Here is a 13919-nt window from a genome sequence, read left to right on the forward strand (position 1 = left end):
TTGTCATCACCTACACACCAGTAATAGCCAAACACATTTTCAGCGCGTAAAACTGAAACTCCAGTCAGCACCCATGAGAAACGCATATCTTTGCCTGGAGACAGCCTGTGAGTGCAAGTGATCAGATGTCTAACCCTGGGAACTGTTACAGCCACATATCTATATTTTTTACATATATATGAACACACATATACACACACACACACACACACATATATAGATAATAAACAGTTAGAACACAAATAACTGCCCACACAAACAGTATAAGAACTTTGCAGAGACTTCAAAATAAAATTCATGACAACTGACCAAATAAACAAATTCTTTGAAAAGGAGAGGTTATTTTTGCTGCAATGATTATCTTCTCTTTTTCTAAGACCTGATGAGTGAAGTTCTTAAAATAACATTATGAGAGAAAAGCTACAGTGGAAGAAAAAATCAATATAGCAATCAGACAGCTTTTGGTGGATCTCAGGGCTGTTGTGTTAATGCCAAAAATTAAATTGTTTTCTAAAATGCAGTTCTATTTTAACTGTTCCCATGTTTAAAACAAAATAGAAGTTGTATCATAGGGACAGCCTTCTCCTATGAGATGAAAAACTATATTTGGTCTTCAGGTACAATTAATATACCCAGCCCAAAAAGAAATGATTCAGCATTAAGGATGACAGTTTGAATGTGCAAACTTTGCTCTGTTTTGGGAATAGTAGTCTTGCTGAAGTTGGAAAACCATATTAATTTGCTCTTGGCTCTGCCATTTATGTGTATTTTCTTCAAGGAACTGCCAAATGCTTAAACACATCAAGATACATTTCATGCCGGGATATCATTAAACTTAAGTTCTTGAGGATACACACCTTACAACCTCCGTAGCTCAGACTGGGGATACAAAATGTTCTAAAGACTCAACAGGAAAAAAAAATATTCACACAGAATTTTTAGAATGCTGTGAAGCTCATTCCCCTGGTGAAATTAATTCTTTGAGAACTTCCTTTTACTTGATGTGTTATTAGATGAAGGGATACCATTTAAAAAATAATGCAATTTGGGAATAATTTCAGGAAGATCTCTTGAAATGAGTCACATTCAATGGAAGATTGGAACTTTGGGGTTCACTTTTGACAGTCAGCTGAACACAAGCTTCTGACTTTGGAAATACTATGTAGACCTATTCTATAACTTCTTTAACCTATTAGGGAGGTCAAAATGTTCCCCCAAGCACAAATAATTAACCCCTTTTTGTTAGTTTAAAAAAAGAGATTTCAAGGGTTTCAGTTGTCTTTTATCAATTCTCTTATCAGGGAATTGTTCTTTCTTTTTCTCTTCCAAATTAGACTCCCTCTACAAACAGGGAAGCAAAATCCCAATACCCTGTTTTGTTTTTTGATTGAAATATTCCAAGTTGAAAGTGATGCCTTTTCCTGGTCTTAAAATCAAGAGTCAAACACAGATAGAAGGGGAAAAGAGATTTTACCTTGGGATTTATTTTAAGGATCCTTAGGTGCACTATGTCCAGGTCAAATGCACCAAAATGCACACCACAATGCACACACCCAAAAGATCTGGTATATCATTATAGGTTTTACTAATTAGCATATCTATCAAAGATTCCCCAATGAGAGGCTCAAGTGAGCCCCGCTCCCCAAGGAACCTTCCCCTGGATGGTTCTATCTTAGTTTACAGAATGTGGTCTGGAGAGGACCTTGGTGTCTGGGGCACACTGATCCCTGGCTATGAAGCTTCTAAAATGTTTAGTCTCTTAGCTTGAGAAATAAGTCCAAGAATGTAGGCAAAAAGCACTACGAATACAGAAGCTGTAAAAAAGGTATAACAGGGGTATGAAAGAAAAGGCAAAAAATCTTCATGACATCAAAAGGGTGTCACTAACTTCAAATATTAATAAAAATTACTGAAGTCCATATTGTCTTCATGTCCTGTGTACACTTTACAGAAAACTACCTTCTTGATTGCCATTTCACCATGCAGCAAGGTGTTCCAGAGTATTTCTGGAGTGCAAGAGTATAGGTTCACATGATGGGAACGAGAATGGTTCTGCACCTGGGAACAGGTGGCCAGCTAAAGTCAGGTCATCAAAGTTTTCCTCATGTAGTACCCAGTTTCATATTCCAAATATCAGCTCTAAGTGCCTCTCCATGTCTCCGAGTGAGGAAGTGCTGATGTGAGCATGTTTCCATTGCTCATTCCCCATGGCTGCAGATTTGACTAGGGCTGTGCAAAAGGAAGAGCTTGCAGAGAGAGGAGGTAGGAGAAGTCCAGCCTTTGCCTGCAGACTCCTCGCTAGGAAAGAGAGGGACTAACGGCCTGTGTGTTTCTCCCCTTTGCTCCCTAGTAGTCTTACTCTTTCAAGGCAGATCAAAGTCTTGCTCTTTGAACTTCTGCTTCAGACTGAAAAAACTGATGTCCCTACATCAGGAACAGGTAATCTGGGAAGCAGGTGCTTTGGGAATCTTAATGATGGCATTGAAACGTCAGTATTCAGCAGTGCAAAGATGTGAAGAATTGAAAAGTAAGACATATGTGATAAAAAGAAGTACTGAGGAATAACCATTATGAAAGAAGGCTTGGAAATTCTTCCACAGGCTAATCAAAGCAAAATGTGCTATTATTTTACAGTTCCTAGGAGGGTATTAAAGTCTTCACAGACTTTATTGGAAGGGGAAAATTCTGAGGTCTGCTCTGCCATGATGAAAATAAGGACAAAACCTATGGTCCAAAAAGCACCAGAGGCTGAAGGAAGGAAAACCAGCCTTACACACTGCCCCACCTCAAATCTTCTGTTGTTATTTGGCAGACTTGTGCACAATACAGCAGAGAAATATGACTGTAAAATAAAAAAAATGATGACGTAAAAACAGACATTCTTTGTTTTGAAAAGGTCAGTGCAAGAAATAGAAATTGGCCTTTTAGTCACCATGCTGGCCTGACTCAAGACCTGAGGGTACAGCATAGCAAGAACTCATTGAGGGGGAAAGAAAATGATCAGGAAACAGCACTCAGAGGTGATGGTGAAATTTGTAAAAGAGCAGGGAAAGATGCTAGTAAGAAAACTTAATATGAATTCATTTGTGATCTGAGAAAATCTCAGCTGAGACAATAATTCAGATTGTCAGGGATTGAAATATTTATAAAACTGAGCCTGAAGAACAAGGATAATTGACCTCAAAGGGAATCACAGGGAGCTGGCTACTGAGTCCTAGGACCACTTTGATATATTACTATCATTAGCGCTGTCTTGGATCTTGTTCCAAAATAGTCTACATTATTTTTCACTTTATCCCATCACTCCTTTCAAGGTGTCCACAGGACATGAGAGAATAATAATGATTCTTGACAAAATTGTAATAAGAAAATGCAGCTGAATTTTCTAATAATGCATATGCCTGTCTAACTGCAGAAGTGCTTTAACTATTGTTCTTGCCTACTACTGCTTTCTGTTCTTTCAACAGGCTGAAGTGCTTGTAAAGGAATGGAAGCATTTTTAAAATGGCTGCTCACAAATAAGAGGCAAAATCAGAGGTCAGGAAAAGGGCAAAAGAGTGTTCATGTAGGACCACCCTGTGTGCCCTGGCAAAGGGCCAAGCATTGGAGCCATACAAGTGAGTGGGAAGGATGTGTCAGAGTTGGAGCTGTGGTTGGAGCTATTGCATCATCTGAGCTCTATGTAATACCAGACTTTGATCCTGGACTGGACTCTAGAGTTGGGTTTTTAACTACTTCCACAGAACCTTACTCTGAGAAACACCATCTTGTGCAGTCAGTTGCAGGACAGTGTTCTTATATCTTATGGTTCTTTGCTCCTACAGAATGAGTGAGGAGAAACCACAGCTCACAGCTATATCCTAACAGATTTCTTATTTTAGCAATTGTCTATAGGAAAAGATACTGAAATGTTCTTACTTTCTTCGGAAAGATCATTTTCTTCTGCTTCTCTTTCCATTTCTTTGCACCATCCTTCCATTCTCTTAGTTTCAGTGTGTAGTAACTTCATAAACCAAGATCCATCCCGTCGACAAGGAGACATTCGACCAGTCTCTACTGTCTCAATGGCTGGCTCTAGCCAGGGTTCTGGTGGTGGAAGGTTTGAGGTGTCAACTGGGGTCCTATAATCTTCTCTGTAGCTGAACAGTCCCTGTGTCCGTACAGTTCTCACTGCACTATATTGGGTGGGTGTGCTGGGCTCTGAGTGCTGCTGGAATGATGAGCCAAATTGAAGTCCCTTATCCTCCATGGTGATGTGTCCTGGAAAACCCTCCAGTTCCAGGTCAGCCTGGACAGCTGCTGTTACGCTGTTTGAACGCTTGAATCGTCCATGCCTTGGTGAAGAGGGAAGAAAGAAAAGATATTAAGACATAAAAATAACATATGTGATTGTACAGAGGCACAGAATAATGTTTCAGTGAGTGGATTCTGTTCTTCGCGTTGGACTGTATGTTACACATATTTTCTTTGTGTATATCTCACTAAAATTAGATGATGACTAACAACAGAGAGAAAAACCAAAATGCATAGTGGAATCATTGATCTAAGCAAGGGCACGAAAGAAAATAATTTAAATTATCTCTGGAAGCAAATATTGATTTATTCTCGTATTACAAAATAACATGTATCGTTACTAAATCAACTGGAAATAACTAGCAGAACTAGAACTTCCTGATAGAAATCTATAAAGTACCTATATATAAATTTTTCAAATGTTCAGAATTGTAAGCAGAAAAATCTGAAAATCTGCTGAGTTAGGACTTTTGGGAATCCTGGAATAAAAGAAAGATAGTATCAGCAGGTTTAAGATTCTGGGTTGAAGGTCTTTTTTGTTTTACAGGATGCCCATTAAAGGTTGATTTTCCCCTGTTATATGAAACCAAATAATGACATTTTAGAAAAGCTTTGTGTTAAAATGTTAGATAGAGAAGAAAAGATTATTTGTGAAATCTTTTCCCATTGGTGCCTATTGTCTCAAATTACTTCTAGTCAATGATGGCAAAAGGCACTTAGCAGCCAGATACTCTCAGACAGCTGCTGTGAAATGATATAATGGTCCTGGTCCAGTATGTGACAAACAGTACCTGGCAGGGATAACCTGTGGGTCAGTACATGGGCCAGCAGCTTTACAAAACTAGAGAAGGACTGAACAAATCAAAAAGCTGATTCTACTTTAGAATAAAGGTACCATCCTAAGATTGTGTCTCCTTGTGGGGACAGGAAAAGCCTGGATCAGCATGAGGAGTCCTATCAAAGGAAGACTGTTCCAATACACAGCTCTTAGTATTTGTTCTGTCAGTAATGAAATTTTATTAAGCCACTACTTCAATTTAACACTTTCACTTCCCTCCAATTAAAAACTGGAAAGTTAAGTAAATGTGAAGCAACTGCTAAGTAATCTCTACAAATTTTACCAAATGACAGGCATGCATATAGTAAATCTGGCTTTGTGAATTATTTAGTGGCAGCACTTGCCAGGTGTTTGTTATTAACTCTGTTTACAAATGTGTGTTGTGTTATGAAAGACTACAGATTTTTGAATATGCTTAAATTACCGTTTTTCATCTTCCACTTGTATTCCAACAGAGTGGTATTCCCGCAGGCCTCTGCTTTCAGTGTCTGAATCAGTTGCTGTTTCCACCTAATTCAACACAAAAGATACATCTGCAGAGTGAGCATCGACAACTCAGCACTATTTCTACACACCCTCATTCAAAATTAATTATATATTTTATCTCTTACTTGCTAAGAAACACTTAGCACAGTAAAATAAATACAACAGGTATTCACCCTAGTATCACTGTTTTGGTGCTGTGTCTTATTAAAGTTTTGCACAATTACTTCTGCTATGTAATTCCCTATCTCAAGCCCAGAAGTAATTACTCAGTTTGGTGGAAACAGGGAGTAATCTTGGTCTGGAAGGGCTGTTCTTAGAATGAGCAATCCACAGGGTAACCCCTTTTTATACTATTATAAACCAGTCTCATTATAGTCCTTGATTTACAAAATAAAATAAAATCTCAAGTAGCCCCATAAGCTTGTGAGTGATAAAAAAAAATGGAGCAATGAAATTTTATCGACAACTGTGTTGACAAATATAAAACCATTAAATGATGTAAGGGATACAGCAGAATGCCCTATCTCACCTTTTTTAATAACAGTCCTGAAAATGCTATCTCAAGCAGGCAATTTATGTGCTTTTCATAGTATTCCCATCTGAAATACACTTACCAAAATATATTCGCAGTAGATTCCTTCATGACTGAGACTTGTGTTTGCAAGTTTCTGTGGGATTTTATATAGCACTCCCCACCACCACACCGCCCCCAAGTCTCTGACACTGAGAGAGCAAGTGCTGCAGTATGCAAATTATACTGAATCAAGGGAGAGGCAGGAAAAAAAGAAAAAGAGAACTGACTATTCCTTCTGAATGATATTTTAACTGTTCAATGAAAAAAAAAATATTAGCAACCAGTTTTTCAATATGCACACTCCATTTGTGAATTCAAAGAATATATCTGATCATAAAGACAAGAAAAGTTTTACCCTTGCAGCAGTCACAGGCATCTCTGGAAAGAGCCTGATGGTCTTTGCAGCTGTGTCTCAGCTGCACAGTCCCAACCCCACCTGGTTTCTGAAAGGACGCAGAGACGAGGTGGGAGGAGGGTGGAAAATGACTGCATATTTGGACTACACTTCTTGAAGAAGGAAGTTGGTGGTAACTTCTCCTCCCATCTTTAAGCAATAGCTCAGTGTACATTCACATGGAAGGGAATTCCAGCTAGCAATTAGCACATGTTCATATTTACCTGTGTGTGAGTCTTGGAGATGTTCACGAGAACAGCTAGTGCAGAAACCCTTTAGTAAATGTTAATAGCATGCTTGAACTGTACAGTGTAGCACCAGGCACAGGTGTTCTAAAACCTGTGTCTATGAGTGTGACAACAGTCTGGGAAAGACACATTTCTCAGCAATTCCCTTTATTCTGCATAAGGGCTAGGGGACAGTGCTTGCTGCCATCTGTCTCCACCCTGGCAGCTGCATAGAAGCTGGCGATATTCACCCATATGGGCAGTGCACTGAGAGAACTGAAGTATCAGACTCGGTAACAGTCTCCAGAATGTGGCGTTGTCAGTATAAAAAGAAAGATTCCTCTTGACGTTAGTAGTAAAAAAAAGCCTCAACCACAGAGGTAGCAGCTTGGAGGAAAAAAAGCCGGAACAACCAACTGAAATGACAGGCAAATTGGTTTCCTAGTTAAGGTGGGTCTTGGCTGCAACATGAGTGAGAAGATTCAGCTGCTTGGGGGGGCCACAGTCTCTGAAAGAACATTGCTCTAAGCAAAGCAGCTATGAGGTCCAGTTTTTAACACAAAGAGATATCTATCAGGAAAGACGGAGTTATTTATAGCACAGAAGAGTCCAAAAGAGCCTTAAATAACAAATTCTAGTCTAAGTGACAGACTAGGAATTCACCTGGTCCTTTCAGCGATTTGAGGAAAGTTGCATATAAAACATATTCATTTCCTGAATTAACTGGGCAAAGAATGAGATACTCACGTAGGCTATTGGGGGGGAGCAGAGAGGAGTTACACTTGCAGCTTTGACTAGTGCAATGAGACCTCAGTCAAATATGCATGGACATGTTTTGAAGAGTGAACTCAACTTATTCTCTGAGGTAGAGAAGATGACTGAGAGGAGACCTTATGGAGCTTATAAATGTCCACAAGCATCTGAAGGGATATCAAGAGGATATTTTCAGGCTCTTTTCAGTGGTGCCAAGCAATAAGACAAGAGGCAACAGGCAGAAATTGAATACAAAGAAGAGCTCCTTTACTGAATGAGTGCCTAAGCACTGGGACACTTTGCCCAGAGAGGTTGTGGAGTCTCCCTCACTGGAGGTATTCAAGAACCGCCTGGATGCAGTCCTGTGCAATGTGTTCTGGAATGACCCTGCTTTACCAGGAAGGCTGGACCAGATGACCCATTGTGGTCTCTTCCAACCTGACCCATTCTGTGACTGTGTAGGGAGTAAGAGCAGATAACACAAAATGCTTAGACTGTGGCTCCTGGTGTCACCTGTAGGAGTGCTAGCAGGAAGATGATATCTGAGGTGGGTAAACATTTCCTGGAGGAGGTTGGTTGATGAACATCTGGAGTAATCAGGAAGTCTAAACTGTTGCCAAGAGCTATGGTACTGGGGTTCTTCCCAAACCAACCAGTCAGTCTGAGTTAAGTCACATAACTTAGAAACAAATTGCCCAGAGAAGCTGTGGATACCTCATCCCTGGAAGTGTTTTTGAGGCCAAATTGGATGGGGCCCTGACCTAGTGAAAGGTGTTCTTGCCCATGGAAGGGGATTGTAACTAGATGATCTTTAAAGTGCCTTCCAACCGAAACTATTCCATAAATCTAATGTATTTTATTATTCTATTGGACTGGGTCCAAAGGAAAAGACCAACATAATTTCTTATTACTTCCACTTGTTGATCAAGTTTCTTGAACTTGTTCAACTGAACTGCAACTCCAGATGATGGTGTCAGTGATGTGGGCACAGGCTCCACAGGATTACAAACCTTAAGGTTTGACAAGGGAAAAGAGGTTTGTGGGTGGCCAGACTGAAGAAGTTGAACAGATGGGAACAAAGGATTTATCAGGGCCTTCTGCTCACTCATAAGGCTCAGTATGGAAGGACAGGACATTGTGTGCCAGTTCAGACCTGAGACAAAGCCAGAGAGATGAAGCCACGTTGACATCTCCACACATGTCAGTTTTTGCCTTCAGCCCTTTCCAAAGCACTGCACTTCCTTCATAGAGTGATATCCTTAGGATAACCATTTTTATGTAATGTGCTCCTTGGTACCTAGGGAGTGAGTCCCGGGGTATGAGGTATAGGCCAGGTTCCTGAACACAGAAATAGGGTAAGGAGGGTCAATGATATTATGCTCATGGGGTAACATGGCTAGTAACACCCCGGAGGTGAGCAGTGGCCAGTGGACAGAGAATAGACTTTTGCTTTCCACAAAGATGTCTCAGCAGCTCAGACATAGTGTTGTTGGAAACATGGTGGTCCAATAAACAAGGAAAGGCCCCTACAGAGAACATCAATTGGTCCATCAATTTTTTCTGGAACAAAGCAGGCAGACTTGCAATACTTCTTCCTTATTGCATATCAAAAACATACCTGTTTTTGCCAGCAACATTGTTTGGTTTAGTGAGAAATAGCAGGTCTTCTTTTGAACTCTGCTTCTGATGTGTGGAGGCAGATTTACCTTTTATATTTGGAATGGGTCGGTATCTTTCTGTTGATGCAACACATCGAGAAAAAGTCTTTTTCATCTATCTGTTTTCAAGTGTTTTCTTACTGGCATTTCACCTGGAGATATAATCCTGAGTAATTTACCCAGTATGCAATTGACACCTAGAATTCACAGGCACAAATGAAGTAATATGCTCTAAAATTTTATTCAAAAAAAATTATCAGAAAAATTATGATCAGGGTATCAAAAGAAAATGATATTACTTATCTCTAAATATAAGATCCTGCCAAATTATCCTTCCTCCAGCTTGCCAAGAATGACACTAACTAAATGACCTGATGATTGCCTTGATATTTTAATGCTTTCATTTTCTCACTATGCCTTGTAACAGCAGGAGAATGCCAATTTTGTGTGTCTGTGTGTGCAGGCAAAATCTAGGATTGCAAATATTGTATCAACCAACAAAATGTAAAATGGAGGCAAATAACAACACAAGTAAAAGTGGAAAATAAGACAATAATTTGCAATCATAAAGAAAAAAATGAACAAATAAATTACATTGTTCTATGACAGATATTATAAAGACTCCTGCTAAAAACAGCAGGAAACTCTTTAATCAGATTGCCCAGACTAAACTCAAATGAGCAGAGGATAAAAAGTAATACATTTTGTTTGATTGTGTGACTCTTGAAACTCAAATAAGTCTTACTAAATCTGTTGTTATTCTCCTTGATTCATTATTGTTTAAATATTTACATGTGTTCTAAAAGCCTTAATATTTTCAAATTGGCCTACAGTCTCAGTAAAGCAAAATAATGCAAAAAATTTTATCTTTATATATTTAGGATGGAGTGTCACACAAAAGAGGAAAGAAAAAATAGCCAGTCATACCAAAAGCAGAACAGAGGAGTAGATTTAATATAGTACATCATCATCCTCTCTCATTGCAAAAAAAGAGCTAAAAGTTCCTTAAAAATTGGCATTTTATGCCATGAAAAATGTCTTATGTGCTTATGTCCACTAGGCTTCTAATATTTATAGCAAATGTAATGGAGCACTTTGAGATTATTTCTATCATATCAAGGATCCTTGTGAGTCCCTTCCAACTCAGGATATTCTATGATTCTATGATTCTATGTCTTACCTTTCACAAAGACATAACCACCCCCTTCACATTCCTTTAATGAAGTTACTCATCCCTTCACATTCTTTGCTGTCTATACAGGGAGCAGACAATACTATTAATTCCCAGAGATCAGTCACTGCTGACTGAGATCAGCCATTGCTGATTGATACAGCTCTAAATTTGAAATCTAATTATCAGATACTAACACTGCCTCGGTAATAAAGGATCCACAAGTAAATTATATGAGCAAAAAATTATTTGAATAAATGCAAATCACTACTGCAAGTAACTCGCTTGTTATAATCAATCTTAGAATGCTTATAGGCACTCATTCTAGCAAAGACTGTATGAACTAAATTATTCCTTCAAAGTATTTACTATACTTTTTTATATAATAATTTAAACTACTTAAAACCAATTTTTATTTTTGTATTAAAGCCCTATTCTGCAGTTAAACATGAGCACTGCAACATAACATTGCATCATCCTAAAAATTCCAGTCTAAGCTTCTATACATACCGTCTCAAAGGTAGACTTGAAGTCAATATATTCAATGCATAAGAAAACAGATTTTAACCTGTTGACTTTCGCTTCTCTCTCATAAACATTAGTAGTAAGAGTCCTTCAGGCCACATTATCTCTCCCCATGTGACTTAACTGCCCTCAATGGGTTTTCACTGCTGTAACCAATTCATTCTATAATTAGAATTTCATAAACAATCTCTCTGATGATGTACAGGAAGGGGAATAATTCACCCTTCCTCTCTTGCATAGGCTTCTCAGTGATAACAAGACTAAAAGAGTAGAAAACACTACTTTTGACACTAGATCAAGTACATGTGATTGTGAATTCAGAGAACCAGTCTTAGGTATGGGGAGATCTTATTTGCATGCAGTGACTTCAAAGTAGGAAAAACACTTCAAATAAAACTACAGTACTAGCTACTATTGCTTTCCTTAACTGATGGAATAGTTTAACCAGCCAAAACCATACACTCTTTCAAAATAATTTTTAGAAACACAGCAAAATAAACCTATACTTTCCCGCTTGTGAGATTTTTTTGTGTCTCACCACTGAGCTCCATTTTGCCACTCTGCTACTTCCCAGCCGAACATCTGGACTACTCAAATACGTGGCATGGTACAGTAAGTGCTAATTACTAAAGAGGAGCAGCTTGAAAACTTCCTCTGATCTTTTAAGAAAGGACTTCTTGCTAAAAAGACAAGCCAGAGTTTAGAAATAGGATTTATGTCAAGTTAGTATGAGAATGTAGCAAGAAAATAATGTACACAGTTGAGGGTACTGGTAACTTTTTTGGTGCATTTAATGCTAAGTGGCAAATTGCTCTGAATATTCACTGACTTTTCCAGGCAAAGGACTTCATACACTCCTCTCACAAAAGCACAGTCTAACAGTCATTTTAAGGAGGAGAATAAACAATACTTACTTCTATAACTTTGGACCATTTATGATCCAGTGTAATCAATGCAAATATTTCTTTTGATTGCTGTGTATACACTGAAGTAGAGCACTGACAAAGGTGGTATAACCTAAACTTTACAAAGAAAATGTAGGTGCCTATCTGAGCACTTTTGCAATATGGGTACAAAATGCTTTGTGTTAAAGGGGAATTCTAATTTGAGAGCACAGAATATCATGAACAACGTTTTTACCATGTGAGATGAATAATGTCATTTAAAAAATTATATAAATATATAATGAAGTTATGCAGCAGATCCCCTTTTGTCACAAAAATTAGGCAGGTCAGCTATTGCACTAATCTCCCTGGATACAACCTTTAATTTATAAGCAGGATTTGTTTAATGTAGATTCTGGAGATTAAAAAAACCCACTAGGTATTTTGAAGCGTGATCTTCTGATGATAAATGAAGATGACTGAGTCCATTCTCTATGCTACAATTAGTGCTTGTCTCCAAAAATACCACCATGAATCAGCCTTCACACTTAAACATTTGTTTCCATCTCATTCATTTCCGGGGTTTCTGTTCATTTTGAGAAGCCTCAATGCCTTTTAAATGGAGAAGAAACAAAGAACTGCATGTTTTGAAGTACTTGAGATTAATAAGGAGGAATTTCTTGACATGTTTTCTCATATATTTCACATTCCCAATGCTTTACTATGAAATGGTTTATAACTAGAGCAGATTTTGAATGTTAATTATTAGCATACATACCAGCAAAAGAGTGAGGAACATCCCAGAAAATATCTTAGCAACAACCTTGTTCTGATTTAGTGCTTATTTTACTCTTGACAATTTCTACTCTCCATTTTAATTCAAATACTTTGATTAGTCTTTTGCTGTCATGATAGAAGACAGATATGAAGTTTATAGCTACTAGTATTACAAGAGTTTTGTTCTTTTTATATCCATATATTGTTACAATTGCTGACTAAATTTTTAATCTCAAAATCAGTATTTTGAAATTCATTTGAATTTATAAATCAACATGTTTTTTCCCAGTGCCTGTTGACTATGCCTGATGATATTTGTCTTGATTTAAGTATGTCAGTGGAAAAAATAAAACCAAAAAAATCCCAAAGGCCCCCAGATATTTTCTGGAAAAGCTTCATTTCCAAAGCTTTTATTTTTTTTTTGTTCAAAATTCCCATCTGGGTTAGGACTAACACACCATGAGATGTTAGTGTATCTGTGCTGTTCTCTGTCTCTGCAGATGGGTGCTACTGATGTTCATAGTAACTCCAGTGCTTCCCTAGGAGTTTGGCTTCTCTGTGAATGGGAATACCAACCCTATGGGCACATGGCTAGCATGCCAGGGCTTTTTAAAAGGACTTCTATTCACTTCATATACACTACACAAATCATATGTGTGAAAGACAAGGGAGCTCTGGAGTGGGTCCATTGCATTTCCACTTGCAGTGGCACCCTCTGCACCTTTGTTCCTCTCTGCTCCTGTATGAAGCTCTCTTGGCAAGCATTCTCCCATCAATGTGTTAAAGGAGTGGAACATTAAAAAATGCACAAATTAACCATCCTGATAGCAAATTAACTAATGCAAATAAATGCAAATTCAATGCATTAGCCAGGCATGGAATGCTAATGAGAAAACAAGTCATTTAGTCAATCAAGGAAATATGCAAATAAAAAACATCCTTTTCCAAAGTGTACTTTGACACAGAAGTCTAAAAGAAATTAAATACTGCAACTGTACTTTGTGTGCATAAATTACTATTTGTGTAGTTTGCAATAAGAACATTCTACCTTGTGTTTTTATTCTGTACAGCTTGGCAACAGCAACATAACAAAATGCATTTTCTATTTAAAATACTGCAGAAATGTATTTTTCTCATTAATGTGACGTTTGAAGCTTAGTGCTGAAAAAAATCCCAAACAACTAAATGTGCTCAGGATACTGTTGAAAATTCAACCTTCTCTAATGCAAAATAGTACAAACAAGCAGTTTGTATTTCTTGAAAGATGACAAACAGCTCATCCTTCTAAGACCTGCTGTTGCAAACAACATTTGCCTTTCTCCATGTGTGCATCTGAGGA

The 13919-nt window shown here is 38.0% G+C and overlaps 1 protein-coding gene across 1 annotated transcript in view; it reads right to left on the minus strand.

Annotated features, from left to right (window-relative positions):
• DLGAP2 (DLG associated protein 2) overlaps nt 1-13919 on the minus strand; it is a gene marked incomplete at its 3' end in the record, with an annotated part of 83400 nt that overhangs the window by 11813 nt on the left and 57668 nt on the right. The window contains exons 6-7 of the mRNA XM_082301708.1: nt 5556-5641; nt 3919-4334 (exon numbers count right to left, since the gene is read on the minus strand). Coding sequence (XP_082157834.1) covers nt 3919-4334; nt 5556-5641 — 502 coding nt within the window. The remainder of the gene's footprint in view (nt 1-3918; nt 4335-5555; nt 5642-13919) is intronic.

Source organism: Coloeus monedula (genome assembly GCF_965178545.1).
Source record: "Coloeus monedula genome assembly, chromosome: 2".
In the NCBI taxonomy this organism is placed as follows: domain Eukaryota; kingdom Metazoa; phylum Chordata; class Aves; order Passeriformes; family Corvidae; genus Coloeus; species Coloeus monedula.